This window comes from Myotis yumanensis, unplaced genomic scaffold, assembly GCF_028538775.1.
Source record: "Myotis yumanensis isolate MYYU_CA2020_CCGP unplaced genomic scaffold, mMyoYum1.0.hap1 SCAF_5, whole genome shotgun sequence".
In the NCBI taxonomy this organism is placed as follows: Eukaryota; Metazoa; Chordata; class Mammalia; order Chiroptera; family Vespertilionidae; genus Myotis; species Myotis yumanensis.
Window position 1 is genome coordinate 77,208,715 of NW_027223756.1, and position 16,026 is coordinate 77,224,740.

A 16,026-nucleotide genomic window follows, 5' to 3' on the forward strand; every position below is an offset into this window, starting at 1 on the left:
TGGTTGAGTGTCAACCTATGAACCAGGAGGTCATGGTTTGATTCCGTCAGGGGATATGTCCAGGTTGCAGGCTCAATCCCCAGTGTGGGGCATGCAGAAGCAGCCGATCAATGATTGTCTCTCATCATTGATGTTTCTCTCTCTCTCTCTCTCTCTCTCTCTCCCTCTCTGAAATCAATAAAAAAATATTTTTTTTACAAAGAAGCAAGTATGTATAGCTGCACTATCTGTAATTGGAAAAAAGAGACACCACCTCAACACTGGTTATTAAATTATGGAGAAAGTGCCTTGGGAGAACCAGGACACAGGACACAGGGTCAGGAAGGAGGAGCCAGCTCCAGCTCCCGAGGAGGCCCGTTCATGCTGTGATCTGTGTTTTCACCAGTAGCCTGCCCACAGTGAGTACCTGTGGAGGGGCCTGCAGGGACCTGGGAGGAGCAAGATGGGATACGGAGGTTTAGGAGGCAGTGGACCAGCTCCTCAGAGGAGCACGTCAGATAGCACACGCCCTATTCAGCCACCTGCCTGGCGTTGGGTGTTGTCAGATATGACCCTAACCACTCAGTGTTTGTCCTGTTCACTACTCTGGTAAAAATACTGCCCTAGCCCTGGCCCGTAAGGCTCAGTTGGTTGAGCACCGTCCTGTGCACTGAAAGGTCACCAGTTCCATTCCTGGTTAGGGTACATACCCAGGCTGTGTGTTCGATCCCCAGTCAGGGTGCTGCAGGAGGCAGCCGATCATTGTTTCTCTCTCTCCCTCCCTCTCTAAAAGTCAATAAAAATATATTAAGCCCTAGCTGGTTTGTCTCAGTGGATAGAGCGTTGGCCTGCGGACTAAAGAGTCCCAGGTTCAAGTCCCATCAAGGGCACATGCCTGGGTTGCAGGCTCAACCCCCAGTAAGGGGTGTGCAGGAGGCAGCCAATCAATGATTCTCTCTCATCATTGATGTTTCTCTCTTCTTGTCCCTTTCTTTCTGAAATCAATAAAAAAAAATTGGAAAAAAATAAAAATATATCAAAAAGGCCTGGCCAGTGTGTTAAGTGGTTAGAGCGTCGACCCGCACACAGAAGGGTCACAGGTTCGATTCCCAGTCCAGGGCATGCACCAGGGTTGCAGGCTAGATCCCTGACCCTGTCAGGGTGCAGGCAGAGACAAACAATCAATGTTTCTCTCTCTTTCCCCATTCTTCCCTTCCAATCTAAAAAAAATCAATGGAAAAAATATCCTCAGGTGAGGATTAACAAGACAAAACAAAAAAAATTGGTTTCTTTAGACGCTACCCAGCTGGTCTTCTCCTTAATCCAATTCTGATTTCAGAGTCACCAGAGTTTATATATATCTGCCACCCCTCCCAGTCAAGCCAATGTTCCAGCAGCATGTCAGCCTTTTGTGATAGAGCATTTTAGAGATTAATGCACGCTTCCCACTCTCTGAAGGCATCCGTGTTTATTTCCAACATGTGTGAGACTACTTACCACGGTCCAGGGATCCCTCACAGCCAAGAGCTCAGGGTAGGACAATGGACGTGGCCAGGACGAAGCAAGCCCCAGCCAGGCCTAGCCAGATGGTGGGCATATGACTGCCCTACTACTGGCATGCCACACAGAATGCACTAGCCCCTGCGCAGAGCCACTGGGGACAGACCCAGGGGCCCCATTCTCTCTCCAGGAAGTTGGAGGGACAGAATCTGGCTCTAACCTGGTGTTCACTTACTTCCTTTCACACTGGGATTCCCTCCCCAGAGCTCTTGCTCATCCTCACTCCTTGGGCTGGCCCAGGACCCCTGAAAGCAGAGGCTCACAGAGGCACAACGCAGGTTTCCATCTGTCTGGCTCTCAAGGCTACCCATGGGCCTCTAGTCCCTACCTGATCTGCTGAAGGAGAAAAGCCATCTTCAGGATGCCCTCCTCCTCCAACATGAGTCAGGGGGAGCTCTGCTAGGCATGTCGGGCTTCAAAAAAATGGCCTCGGCCAGGCCCAGCCCCCTCCGAGTGTCACCTGCACGTGCTACAAACACACACACACACACGACTGTGGTCTGTGCCCTGCCAGTGCCAGGCACTGGGGTCTGATGGCTCAGAGCTCACTGTCCAGCAGAGGCATGAAGTGGCCCAAAACTATAAGCATCACAGGAATCAAGGCTAGTGCCACCCAGGCAGGTTCCCAGGGCTTGGCCCTGGGGGCAGCTTTGCCTGAGCTGTCTCCCCTGTAAGTGGAAGCAGTAGGGATGGTGAGCCCAGCAGCTCAGGATTTTCATAAAGATCAACTTGGCACTTGGCAGCAGCTGTGAAATGTAAGGAAGAGGGACTCTGATGCTGGGCCAGCATTCTGGTCGGATGAATCCCACAGCCAATAGCTGGTCCTGCACCCTAACCATGAACCCTAAGCACTGCCCCAGCGGGGAGGGAGCTGCCCATGCCTTTAGACTGGGGTGCGTGGGGCCCCCACTAAAGGCCTCATCTCAGATCTGGGCCCCACAGCCATGCACTGCCTTCCTGGAGAGGGGGGTTTGTGCTCAGGATCCCACTGAGCAACAGAACGCCACTGCCAGGTGTGAGCACATGTCTGGAAAACTTACAAAATGGAGAACAGAAAAGTTGGCCCTTCTTCTGGGCAGCCAGGCCCATGGGCCATAGCAAATGAGAGGAAAGGGGGCGCATTCTGGAATGTACCGCAGGCTTCCCCTTATCACTGCCATTACATGGTAACCCCGAGTCTGGAGAAAGGCCCAGGGTGAGCCTCTCACAGGCATCTGGTGTGGAGAGAGCAGACTCAGCAGACTGCCTCGTCAAGGTCAACATCGTGTGCAGTGGGGGGTAGGGGGGAAGGCACATACTTAAATTTTCAGAATCCTTTCTATCATGGAGTGTGTCTTCTGGAACTAGCATTGCATGATTTACGTGCAAGGGATCACCTGTTTATTATGACAATTTTCTCTCAACTAAATCTATAAATCTAAGCAATGCCACTTCCTGCAAAAATAAAAACTGAGGGTGAGGGAAGTGGATAAGCCCATCTAAGGTTGACAAGAAAAAAGAACCTGCAGAGGAGATGGGCTTCCAGACCTCCGTGATCAAGACAGTGGGGCTCAGGCTAACTGAGATGACAGCCTAGAACTACCCACACGCAGGCCGGGGCTCAGCACACCATAAAGATGGCACTTCAGTGGGGAAAGACTGCTTTTCCAGGACAGGTAGTTGGGGCAAATGATTTAGAAAAAGCAGTTTGTGTTCCTACCTCACTCTTTCTGAAGAGTAGTTTCTAGAATTAGATCAAAATTTAAATTATTTTAAAAAGAAACCATTACATTTCCAGAAGAAAATATCAAATGTTATATTATCTTGGACTAGAGAAAATGTTTCTGAGTGTGACACAAAATGCAGAAGCCACATATGAAAAACACTAATAATAACTAATAACTTTAAGTGCCTGGCATAAATAAATAAATAAACGTGAAAGATAAACAAAAAGACACAATCCAAGTCAAAGATAATGACAGAATGGGAAAAACACTTTAACAGACAATGGGCTAATTGCTTTAATATTGAAAGTGCCTAGAAAAGAGTAACACCAACAACCCAATAGAAAAATGGGCAAAGAATATGTAATACAAACAGCTTTTAAATATAAGCACATTTATAATAAATATAGGGCTTTCCAGTTTCAAAATGATAGAAATTATCAACATAAAAAATAAATCTGGCCGAAACCGGTTTGGCTCAGTGGATAGAGCGTCAGCCTGCGGACTGAAGGGTCCCGGGTTTGATTCCGGTCAAGGGCATGTACCTGGGTTGCGGGCACATCCCCAGTGGGAGATGTGCAGGAGGCGGCTGATCGATGTTTCTCTCTCACCGATGTTTCTGACTCTCTATCTCTCTCCCTTTCTCTCTGTAAAAAATCAATAAAATATATTTTAAAAAAATAAATAAATAAATCTGACAAAAGCACTGAGATCCATTGTACTTCCTAGGAAACAAGGAAAGCTACAATGAAACTATTTTATGCCTACCAGTTATTCGAGATCAAGCAATGGCGGACACTAGCCCCTTCCTTTGTTGGGAGGGGGACAATTTGGTATGACTGGTTAAGAGATTATGTACCCAGTTAGAGATCTGCACAGAGCCTTTTGACCTAGCACTTCTGCACCAAGGAATTCGGCCGACAGAAATATTCCTACTTGGCTATAAGTATAGTCAACCTAGCATTGCTTGTTATAAGACTGGAAATAACCTAAATTTCAACCAACAGGAAATAGGATAAATACACAGTACTAATAAAATATGATACAGCCATTAAAACGAATGAGTTCATAAAAGCACTCTCCAAGTGGGATCACATGGTGAGTGATGTTTTGTACAAACGAATTAGATGTATGTGCATAGACTTTCTCTGTTGATGCATAAGAAACTGGTTTATCTCTGCCCCAGGGGACGGGGAAGCAGGCCTTGGAGGTCAGGGGTAGGAATGGCATGGAGTTTTCCCCTGGGATCCTTACATGCTCTGCATTTTTTACTCTGTGTATCTGAAAACATTTTTGTTCAGTTGTAAGCAGTTGCTTTGAACTTGCTGTATTATGGGGCTCCGTCTCTCAGTAAACTTATATTCATATCGGATAGGGTGAAAAGACAACATACTCTGTGACAAGTGCAGCACCAGGGGTCAGTGGGAGGGAGTACAGGGCTGAGTCAGGAGGAGGGTTATTTGGGGAAGAAACTGAAGCAAGAGACTGCGAGGAAGTCAGACTGGTTAAGAAGAGTTAACTATGCTGGGGGCCTTGACAGAAGACCAGGGCTTAGTGAGGGTATGTCAGACCCAAAGCCCAGTCTGTGCAAATGTCCTGGGGTAAGAGCAACCAAGAGCTAGAGCCATAGATGCTCTCTACTCTAATGAATACATATCTCATGTGTAGTTTGGCTTCTAAACGTCCCGTATTATCAAAAATGACCCCAGACTCCCAGCTGGAGGGGCCCATGGGGCTTGGGGGGGGGGGGGCGAAGGCACCAGCAGCTTCCCCACCCACTCCCAGGCCAGGGCACTTTCCACTGATAGGAACGGGTGAGCCAGGACTCCAGACTCTAAGGCTGGATTGCCCGGAGGCCAGGATCCGGAGCAGCCTGGAGGGACGGCAGAGGAAAGGTTTGGTAGAAAAGGCGTCTCCCACGTGACACCCGGTGAGTCACCTTCGGTCGGACAGTGACACTCTCTATGGCCCCGGCGGCCCATTCTAAGCTCTCTGAGAACCCGTCTCTCCTTCCCCATTACAAGCAACCAAAAGTTCTGCGGAGCAAAGCACTACGAGGCCAAACCGGCCGGCCTGACGGGAGCGACCTGCCGCCACCTGACCCCACCGAGTGTCCACACTGAGACCAGCGGAGGCGCCTGGGCACGGTGGGCCTGCGTGCGGCCCGACCCCGCGGCAGCCCGTTCTGCACGTGGAGAGGCTGAGACGCATGGGAACGGAGGGGAACCGTCGGGAATGGCGGAAAGGACAGGGACCGGCCGGGCAGGGTACGAGCCTCCGCCACTTACCGGCGAGGCCGCGGCCTCCTCGACCATCCGCCGCCGGTTCCGGGCGAGCATTACGCCACTTCCGCTCCCGCCCGGACCCCGCAGGGGACGCAGCTCCCGACGGCCGCGCCCCCTCAGCATCGTCCCCACCCCCAGGCTGAAGCACCGCCCCCTCTTAAAGGGCCACACAGCGCCACAGGTGCAAACAAGCAGATCTGGGCGGTGGCCGCCACCCTGGATTCTGCAGCACAAGCTAAGCCTCCGCCACCCTGGGGTGGACGATAGGTCACTCGTCTCCGAGGCTCCCCCGGCTCTAGGGCTCTGTCCTTGGAGGTCGCAAGAGACACTCTAGGCCTGGTGGTGAGCCTGGCCTCCAGCTGGGGTACAGAGAGACCCGAGATCTCAAGGGCACCCCAGGCCAACACAGCTCAAAGCCCCCAAGGAGTGTAGGGGAAACCCAGGCCCGGAGTGGCCCCTTTCCTTGGGAAGACCCCATAAGGCCCTCAGACCTGCCACTGTCTCTGTCCCCGGGCTTCAGCCTCATTTACAAAGGAAGTGACCTGGCCTGGCCCCCAGAACCTTGGTGAGCTGTCTTGGCACTCTGTGCAGACCGCCCCCAGGACAGGAAGAGGAGCCTTGTGATTGCAGTATCCTTATCTACCAAGGGAGCGATTGTGCAGTGTCCTTACCCATTATGGGGGCGGAAGGGTGCCTCACTGGGGCCCCAGAGCAGGCCCAGAACAGACTCACCCTACCCCTCAAGGGTTTTGAAAAGACAGGGCGCCCACCACCCCCCCAGGTAGTATCACCACCCAGACAACAGCAACTCAAGGGGTGCTCGGTTGGGACCTAAACCCTACCCCTTCTTCCGTGGGGAGTGATGGTGGCATCTGCATTTGTGAACTTTCCTGGGGGGTTGGGGGCAAGCCTAGCACCTTCTGAGAACTCGCTGAGCGATGGGGAGAGCACACATGAGCCATGAAAGTAAGGGAAGAAACGTTAAAATTTTTAATCTTTAATTTTTCACCTTTTTCCTTTGTTTTGCTTCCAAAAGAAAAGGAGAGCGTGGCTCTGCCCCTTGCACATCGTCCACAGCCCCTACGCAGGGGCAGGCAGTTTGGACCTCATTGCCGGCCAGCTGCCTGGGGGGACAGGGGCTCACGAGGGGTACACATGCAGCCCCTGGGGCCGGGGTGCCGCCTTATTGCTGAGGTCTGTTCCTGGCTTGGCTCCGGGCGCAGCAGCTCCGCTAGGCGCGCTGGCTGGGCAGCTCCTGGGAGATGAAGCGGCGCAGGCGCTCCAGGTACTGGCTGTAGAGCTCAATGTCGTTGTGCCCGGCGCCCTCCACCCACAGTGGCTCCACGGCCTTGGGGCAGCGCTCATAGAGCGCCAGCCCGTGCGAGAAGTCGATCACCTCGTCCTCCGTGCCATGGATGATAAGCACCGGCGATGTGATCTTGGACACCTTCTCGATGCTGCAGGGTGGGGCGTGTCAGGCCTCCAAGCCCCGCCCCCACCAAGGCCCGCCCCACCAAGGCCCTGCCCCCGCCCGGGTTCCCAGGGCAGCCCAGTGCTCACTTGGGGAAAGCATCAAAGCAGTAGGTCTTCCTGGTGTCTGGGAAGGCAACACGCATGCCCGAGGTGAGCGGGGAGTGCAGCACCACCGCAGCGCACTCGTAGCGGGAGGCCAGGTCCACGGTGGGCACTGTGCCGATGCTCTGACCATACAGGACGATGCTATCTGGGCTGATGCCGTACCTGGCAGTGGGACAGGGTCAGCTGCAACTGCAACACTCCCCTCCCACAGCCCTCCCTCCTTGGGCGGTCTGTCCCCCCTTCTTCTAGGACAGTTCTAGGCAACTAGGCTGGTCCCAGGGGCCCTACCCTGGCCCCCAACAGAGGCGGTGCACTTAGTAGGGAGGCAGTGCCCCTGCAGGTGTGAAGACAGCTGCTCCCACTCCTCCCCAACCAGGCCACAGTCCCAGGTTACCTGGATCTACCCTCAGTTTCTCCAACAGGATCTACTTCCTCATGCGCAAGAAGCGCACCTGGTGAGGGCCCCACAAAGGCTGCTGGGAGCAGGGTAGCTCTGGGGCTCCTACTTCTCCAGGTCACTCTGTCAACCCCCAACCCTACACACACTTGACCAGGGCCACATCCAGATTACGCTTAGAGTTTTCCTGTCCCTGCTATTCTGGATTAGATAGTTCTTTGAGGAAGGGGGGCTGTCTTCCTGCCTGCACCCCTTCCCCACCCCCTTTGCTGTGGGGAACTGAGGCAGCTGTCCCCATGTGTCACCCCTTGGTATCCTCCATGCCCAATTAGGTGCTCAGTACAACACTGGTGAGCAGAATATCCACTGCTGTGGGGAGGTGGGTGGGTGCTAACTCCTTCTCGCACCTTCTCTATATAGTGGCCAAGTCCTGGGCCACCCTCCTCAACACCAACTCCCACCTTCAAGCCCCAACCCCAGCCCTGTCACCTCCCACATGCCTCCCTAGGGTCCCCCAGCACAGCTGATCCAGCTCCAAGCCATTTCCACGGCCCCTACATGCCTATTCCCAGCCACATGGGGACCCACTTGCCACCCTCCCCATGCAGGTGGCCTCCAAGGTTCTCCTCCAGCACATCAGACCCCAAATCCAAAGGGACATCCCTCTTCCTGGTGGACAGGGGCCAGGACAGTTCTGCATCTCACTTGAGGAACACACCTGAAAAGCCAGATTCCACCTCCCTGTCTACAGCATTATCCCCACCTGTCTCTATCCTGGTAACACTACAGGTTAACCCCAGCCTACCCCCAGGCCTCAAAGATGCTACCTGGTCACTCCTCCCCAGTCTGCTCCCAGGTTGCCATGGCCACCACTTTGCTGAGCACCAGCACAGCCCTATCACCCAGCACCAAGCAGATACCCCAACAGCCCCTGGCCGTCTCCACCTGAATAAACTCAACAGGTGACAAATGGAGTGGCTCTTCTCCCTTAGGCCTCCCCAGCCCCAGGCACAGCTTGGGCACAAGCCTCCTGCTGCCTCTAAGCTGTTGGAGCTTAGGGATCAAGTCTCTGGAAGTCAATGCTGGTGAGAGGATAGATGGACGACGGACAGAGCTCCTAGCCCTCACCCCACAGCGGGGTCTGATTCTGCCAGCAACCCCCAGCGTAAGCAAGGACAGAAGGAAGGGTTGAGGCCGTTGAGGGCAAGCATGTACCTGTACCACACCACCTAAGACAGGTCCATGGTGCCAGGGGACCCTGCTCCCAGGGCCTGCCTGGTCCATCACTATGAGCACCATCTCCCAGGGCAGACTGACTTTGGGCCTCGAAGGAGAGGGTCCGGCAGGTCAGCCAGGCAGGGTTGAAGTAGGGTATCCCCCAGCAGACAGTGGATAGGGCTCCACCTCCAGGAAGGCCAGGGTTAACCTCCTTCCGGAGCAGTGCTGGGCACAGGGCCGCACGCTGCAAACGCTGGCTCAGAGGCCGATAAATGTGCTTCAATGAGTATTAGGGTGGGAGGGGTCTGCCCAGGATCTGGATGACCAGGATGGTGGAGGTCCAGAGAGGGAATGGCCCTGAGACAAGCATGTGGGTATGTCCTCCACTCACTGACCTCCCACCAGCCATCAGAGCTGTGCTAGGCACCAAGCCGCCCAACAGAACCCTCTAAGCCTAGAGGAGCCCCAGCCCTACTCACTGCCCCAGGATGAGGCCAAGTTCCATGGCTACAAGTACCTCATAGGCCTGCCCCCAGAATCCCAATGCAGTAGCTCAGCCCAGCCCTGAACCCCATGTGCTCCCTTGGCTTGGGACTCCCACAATTCATTCGCACAGCCCTCACATGCTACCACTGGGCCCAAGGTCCTCTGCCTAACATTTCTTTCTGAGGGAACCTCCACTCCACTGCAGACAGCTCCAGCCCATCCCTGGCCCTGCACACCAAGCATATCTGTTACCATGCTGAAGGGACACGGGCCAGGACTCATCTTCTGGACCACTGTGGCCACTGACAGTTCCCCTCTCCAGCAAGGCCACCCACAAAAACTTGGCCCAGGCTTCCTTCCTCCCCAGGGAGGTAGGCCTAAGTTTCTAGTGGGCACCTTCCAACCTCCCTGTTTCAGAGCTTCTGGTCCCCTCCAAGGGAACACTTTAAGTTGACCAAGTTCCCGGCACACAGCTCACCGGGTGCGCAAGGCCTGCCAGGCAGCATCGATGTCGGCATAGAGGTTCTTCTCAGAGGGCCTGCCCGAGCTAACGCCATAGCCCGAGTAGTCATAGGAGAAGATATTACAGTTGATGCGTGTGCCCAGGCCAATGTAGAAGCTGCTCATCTGGCCCAGGTCCACTGCATTGCCATGTGAGAAGAGGACTGTGTACCTAGCAGGGTGGGAGAAGACAGGATCAGAGGGCAAGAGAAAGAGGGTCTTACTCACACCTCAACCAGGAAGGGACAGGAGCGCTGTGGGGGAAGGGGGGAGGATAGGCGGCCTGTGCCACAAAATAGCCTAGCTCCTCCTGCCTGTGTGATCTCTGTCACGTTCTGAGCACAGGATGGGCCCAGCCGCCTCTCCTTGAGTCCATTCCTTCTGGAGGGACTCCAACAGCCCGAGGATAGCAGGCATGTGGGCCTCCTGCTCAGAGCCTTCATTGACAGGGCTGCCCCCTCTCTTCCTGACAGTTGGCCCGTCCCCTGCCCCACAAGTGAATAAAGCCAACCCCTGGTCACAGTGCTTTGGGTCTCCTTCTCCTGCAGAAAATGACCATGGCACTCATTTCAGCTCTTGTGTCCCATGACAGGCCTGCCAAGCTGTTGCTAACAGGGCCTGCCCAGGTCCTGCCAAGAGAAGGCAACCAGGTGACTCCACGCCAACAGACTCTCAAGGTCCTCTTCCTCCAGCACTACTGGGTCCCAGCTCCCACTCCCGCCAGCCCTGCCTGGCCCAGAGGAAAAGAAGGAAGTCTCCCTCTGAACTTAGACCTAAAGTCAAAACCTGCCTGGTGTGAGGCAGAAGCACCCGGAAAACCTGCCTCTGCCCCAACCCCAGGCTCAGGAAAGCGCTCTGCTTGCAGGTCCTGAGGTGCCCTGTTAATGGGAAGGCAGATTGAGCCTGAGCCACCAGCAGCCTCAGGTACCAAGACTTCACTGGGCACCGAGCGCCTGAGACCATGCTCCTTGTAGAGTGGTGGTGTGACACAGCCACTTGAAGCCACTTCCCTCAGCCTCAGGGTCCTCATCTGCAAGATGGGGTAATGAGAGGAGCTGCAAATGGAAGGGCACCTGGTAGTAAGAGCTTAAGGGAGCTGGGCAGCGGCTGTGAGCAGAGTGAGGCACACCCTTGGTAGCTCTGGTAGGCCAGGCCTTGGCAAGAAGTACCCCCAGGCACCCACAACCCCCGATGGTCTGTAATCCCATTGTGGCATTCCAGGGACCATGAGGATGAGCATGGGGCTCTCCCCAGATCCCGCCCTCCACCCTTCCTGGCTCTGGGTCTGTCTGGTCCAGTCCTAAAGGCTCACCTGGCTCCGGGCACACAGCGCACATACATGCAGGCAACGCGGTTGCCTCGGCTGCTCTTGGTCAGGAAGACCTCAATAGTGTCCAGCTCACGCTGGCTGTACTGGAAATCAGAGCGCTCCATCAGGTGGAGCTTCCAACGTCTGGGGGTGCCCGTGGAGGCCCGCAGGGTCCCCAAGGCCGTGGTCCCAGCCCCACCAGGCCTGGGCTCAGGCTCAGGCACCAGGGAGTAGGTGGGCTCCGGTGGCAGGAAGGCGAGCTTGGCGGCAATGCGGCCAGGGCAGGGCGGGCAACAGAAGAGGCAGCAGAGCTCAGTCACCGACAGGCCGTTCATGGCGGGCACCGGGCCCCAGGACAGGCCTCACTCAGCAGCAGAGGGGAAGGGTCGCTCCGAAATGCGGGTGGGAGGGGGGAGGGCAACCCCCAGCCACTGCCCCAGACAAGAGCCCTGTTAGGAGGCAGCAACCCAGCCCCATCTCGGTCCAAGCCGAGCCCTCGGGAGCCTTGCAGCCTCACGTCTCCATGTCCTGCACAGGGAAGCCCTGCAAAGAACAGCAACATGTGAGTTTCCCCAGGGCACAACCAGTCAGGGACCTAAGCTCACATGGCCTGAGCCTCTTGGCCTTCCCCAAAGCCACTCTCTCCTGATCAGACTGCTCCACCCTCTGTCCCACAGACCTGCAAGCCCAGCTTACCCCTCTCAGGGGACCATAAACCTCCCAAGTGGCCTCTGTGCGATCCAAAACCTACTTGTCCCCGCCTGCTACCACCCTTCCTCAGCTTGCAGTCACCGACTCTTTCCATGTAAGCCCATTCGTCAGCCCAGCCACAACCTGATGGCTGTGCTGGGCAAGCAAACCCCCTGGCCCATTCCAGCTCTCCTCCTCCTGCTCTGGGCCCAGGGAAACCCTGTCACCCCACCACCAGCCCCCTACCCCCCGCCCCATGCTTCTGTCCACAGGGCTGGCCCAGACTCCTCCCCAACACACACACACACACAGAGCAGCTGAGGCAAGGACAGACTTCAGACAGGGACCTAAAAGCTCCCTGATAGGGGGGCTGATAGGGGTTGGGCCCGCCTGAGGACATGAGACAGAGGAGCCCAGGCAGAGGAAACATAACAAAGGCTCTGAGAACAAAAGCAGGATACATCTCAGGCTAAGAGCTGAACAATGGCTCTCCCCTGTGCTGGGGCCGTAGAGGGGGTGGGGAGTCATGGGAGCTGAGGCTCCTTCTCCAGCTCTGCCAACTTCAGGGTCTGGGACCTTGGGCAAGTCACTTACCCTCCCAGAGCCTGTTGCCTTATCCATCAACTAAGACAGCACTCACACCACAGGAATAGTAAATGATAGTGGTGGGCAGGGGGCCTAGCTCAGAGTAGAAGCTCAAATGTTCTTCCTTTTGACAGAGCGTGGTGAAACTAAATAGACTACAGCTAAACTGCTAAAGCTACTACAATCATATACAGAGAGCTGTGAAAGGAGCGACTAGGGAAAAAAACAGGTTTGCGAAAACCTGACCACTTATTACACTTTCCCTACAGACTAGATCGAGGGAGGGAGACACACACTACTCAGCTTTAGCATCAGAGGACCTTGGCACATTCAGTTTTGAGGCCACAGCATTTGAAAACCATTGGGGCCAGGGACACTCGAATTCAGAGTAGGTCAGAGAAGTCTGAGGTCCAGAACACACCTAATCCCTCCAGATCTGTGACCTGCGACGAAGGGCTGGAGAGAGCCACATCCTGCTCTCACCGAGATTTGGGGCACAGAGGGGTGTGGGAGAAATGCAAAATCCAAGGTGAGGGCGGGGACAGCTTCCAGGAGTCCCTAAACTTCCAGGCAGGATGCACACCTTATGTGCAAGTATTTTTCAGAGGAGAGGGTCTGTCATACTGGTTTCAGACGGGAACACTTGCCAATGTCTGGAGACACTTTTGGTTATGAGGATTAGGGAAGGGAGCTCCTGGCATTAAGAGGGTGGAGGCCAGGGATGCTGCTTAACACCCCACAGTGTACCCCCCAAGAAAGAATTATGTGACCCCAAATTTCAACCAACATATTCTCAAAGAGGTCCAGGCCCCAACAGGTGATGGTCCACTGCTGCAAGCAGGGAATGAAAGGTCTGAAGTTCAGGTGGCTCTGTGAAAGCTGTTTTTTAAAAAACAACAACAACAACATGTTTTTATTGATTTCCAAGAGAGGGAGAGATAGAAATATTGATTGGAGAGAAACACTGATCAGCTGCCTTCTGCACACCCTCTTCTGGGCATCAAGCAGCAACCCAGGCCTATGCCCTAAACGGAAATTGAACCAGTGACCTCCTCATACATGGGTCGACACTCAGCCACTGAGCCACACCGGCTGGGCATGAAAGCTGGTTTTGAGAGGAAGACCTGGTTGAGAGCCAGGGGGCAGGTAGGAGGTCCCCCACAACCCTGAGGATAAAGTACACCAAGGTGGCCAAGTCCTTGACTCCTCCCTGTTGGCTCTTTCTCTCTTTAACGGCCACTGGTCCCCTCCACTGTCATCACCTGGACTTCAGCAGTCTCCTTCCTTGCTGGTTCCCCCTTGGCTACCACCACAGCACTCCAGGCCATTCTCCCCACCCCCCAGCAGCTGAAAGACCTTTCACAACACAAATCTGACCACACCACCTCCCAATTTTCAGAGTAGAGATAAAATCCCTCATCACAGCCTGCCAGGTTGGCAGTCGAGAGGTCTCTCCAGCCCCACTCATCTGGTGTCCCTTACTCTCATCAGACGAGCCACACTGCCCACTCATGCCTCAGAGCCAGAGCCCAGGCAGCTTCCCTCCTGGGGACCCCCTCCCCAATCTCACTTGATGGTCCTTGCTCTTGTCCTTCCCACCATTCAGATCTCACTTCAGTGCCCTCAAAGAGGCCTCAACCTGGTCAGGTACCCCCACCCCACGTCCACCAGGCTCTCATGGTTCCCAGATCCAACCAAATAAAAACTCCATGAGGGCAGGACCACCATCCGTGTTTGCTCAATAAACAATGGCTGAACGAGTGGGCAAATGACAAGGGGAAAAGAGGAAATGGGAAAGCTACAGAGCCTGCCAGATTTGACAGGGAGCAGGGACAGCTGGGCCCTCCTGCACATCATCTGTGAGTATCACTGAGTAGTGGCCCAAGAGCCAGGCCTCAGACTGGGCAGAGTGCACCTTCAGGTGCCTCCATCCCTGGGCACACACCCCTGGCACCCAAAGCTCCGGGGATTCCACTCACAAGCAGATGCTGCCAGGTGCCATGCAGGCTGGAGGTGTTAAGAGGACCAAGGAGGAACCAAGGCAATTGCAATACTCTAGGTCCTAGGACGACCTAAATACTAACGGCGGCGACGGCAGCTCACCCAGCCAGTCAGGGTAGGAAAGCTGCCTGGAAGGTGCAGTCTGATCGGTGGAGACAGCGGCCAGGGGACAGGGGACCGGGCAGAGGGAAGAGCATGGGCAAACCCCAGTGGTGGCGGCGCCTTCCAGGAACCGCGCGGGTCCGGGCTAGGGGAGGCACTGGGACGAAGAGGCCAGCAGAGGGGCCCCGGAGAAGGCCAGGGCCAGGCCGCGCCCGTGAGCTCGGCTGCAGATACTGGACTTCATTCTGCGGGGAACAGGGAGCCCCGGAGGAATCCGGGACCGGGGTTAGAGACTGTGGATGTTCCTTGAAATGGAGCGGAGGCCGGGAAGCCTGCGAAGGGGCAGAGGCGTCTGGGAGACGTTTAGGAAGCAGGGCTTGGCGACGGGCCCGCAGCCCCGGGTGTTGGGCTGGAGGGCCGGTTCCGGGGCAGGGGCAGAGTCCGCGGCTCGGGCCGCTCACTCCCGGAAGGCGGAGGCCGCCTCCCGGGGAGTTTGGGGGGACGTTCACCTCCACGCCGGAGGGCAGCATGGAGGGGGGGAAGCGGGGACCGCGTCATAGGAGGGGGGGCGTCCACCCCACGTCGGAAGGCTGAGTAGAGGGGGGACAGGCCAACGTGGGAACCCGCGGTCCTCGCCCCCGGCGTGGGGTCCCTTCGGGAACACCGCGGCTACCCCGGGAGTGCGGGGTTTCGGGGGAGTCCGACCAGGCTGCCCCAGCCTCGCGGCCGGGCCCGGCTCCGCAAACGGCCAGGGCGGCACCGAGGCCGCCCGACGCCGCCATGCCCGCCCCTGGTAGGCACTCACCGCCGCGGCCCGCGCACCCCAGTCCCGGGGCCACACTCCATGGCTCCTGGCCGCCCGCCTGCGCGCCCGTCGGTCCCTCGGCGCCGCGGCTCGGCCTCCTACTCCTGCACCGCCGCCGCCGCCGCCGCCGCCGCTCCCCCGCGGCGGAAGTCGGCCTCGCTCCCGCTGCCTCCCCGGAAGTGACGCGCAGGCCAGCCCGGAGGCCCGAGGGGCCGGAGCCTGGACCTGGCGCCTGGGTCTGGGCACCGGGCGCCGGCGCAACCGGACTTGGGGGCGGAGCTAAGCGCAGGTGGGCGTGGCCGAGTTGTGCTTGACGGGTAGGCCTTGACTGGGGGCGGGGCTGTGGTGGGCGGAACCGACACGGGGTGGGCAAGGCCCGGGTTGCAGGTTTCAGGATTAGTTTTCAGGAGCCGAGCCTCCTCAGAACTCACACGTTCTTTTACTCATTCCAAGGTAAGGACTAAGGTGGGAAGAGTGAGGCAAGGTGCAAGTGCAGGGTCGGATCCTGCCTTTATTTAAAATCATGATATTTTCACCCTGACCAGGGTGGACCAATGATTAGAGCGTCGGCCGGTGCACCGAAAAGACGCGGGTTCTATTCCCGGTCACGGGCACGTACCTGGGTTGCAAGTTCAATTCTGGCCCCAGTTGGGTGCGTGCGGGAGGCAACCAATCAATGTGTCTGTCTCTCTCCTAAAAAATCCTCAGGTGAGGATTAACAAATAAAAAATTTTAAAAATAATATCATGATATTTTGTTTCTCCTGGGATTTTTGCACCTGTTTCACCTTTTAAAATATTGTATGGCCCTAATCGGTTTGGCTCGGT

General features: G+C 56.1%; 1 protein-coding gene and 1 long non-coding RNA gene across 2 annotated transcripts; both read right to left on the reverse strand.

Annotated features, from left to right (window-relative positions):
- Positions 1–3,521: 3,521 nt before the first annotated feature.
- On the reverse strand, positions 3,522–5,567 carry LOC139010789 (uncharacterized). The gene is made up of 2 exons (XR_011471562.1): positions 5,531–5,567; positions 3,522–3,889 (listed from the first exon to the last, which is right to left on the reverse strand). It is a non-coding gene; the product is annotated as an uncharacterized lncRNA (long non-coding RNA).
- A 927-nt stretch (positions 5,568–6,494) lies between these two features.
- Positions 6,495–15,388, reverse strand: ABHD17A (abhydrolase domain containing 17A, depalmitoylase). Its single transcript, XM_070415708.1, has 5 exons — positions 15,200–15,388; positions 11,020–11,559; positions 9,685–9,879; positions 7,088–7,267; positions 6,495–6,984 (listed from the first exon to the last, which is right to left on the reverse strand). The coding sequence occupies exons 2-5, from the start codon at positions 11,349–11,351 to the stop codon at positions 6,759–6,761; spliced, it is 933 nt and encodes a 310-aa protein (XP_070271809.1). The 5' UTR covers positions 11,352–11,559; positions 15,200–15,388; the 3' UTR covers positions 6,495–6,758.
- Between the last annotated feature and the right edge of the window lie 638 nt (positions 15,389–16,026).

What these genes read in the sequence shown, in the direction of transcription:
- ABHD17A (XM_070415708.1), bottom strand. Translation starts at nt 11,351, where the DNA reads ATGAACGGCCTGTCGGTGACTGAGCTCTGCTGCCTCTTCTGTTGCCCG. An exon ending in CGCTGTGTGCCCGGAGCCAG is followed by an intron (nt 9,880 to 11,019) that starts GTGAGCCTTTAG and finishes CCACCCTGCTAG; the next exon opens with GTACACAGTCCTCTTCTCAC. An exon ending in TGCTTTGATGCTTTCCCCAA is followed by an intron (nt 6,985 to 7,087) that starts GTGAGCACTGGG and finishes CCCACCCTGCAG; the next exon opens with CATCGAGAAGGTGTCCAAGA.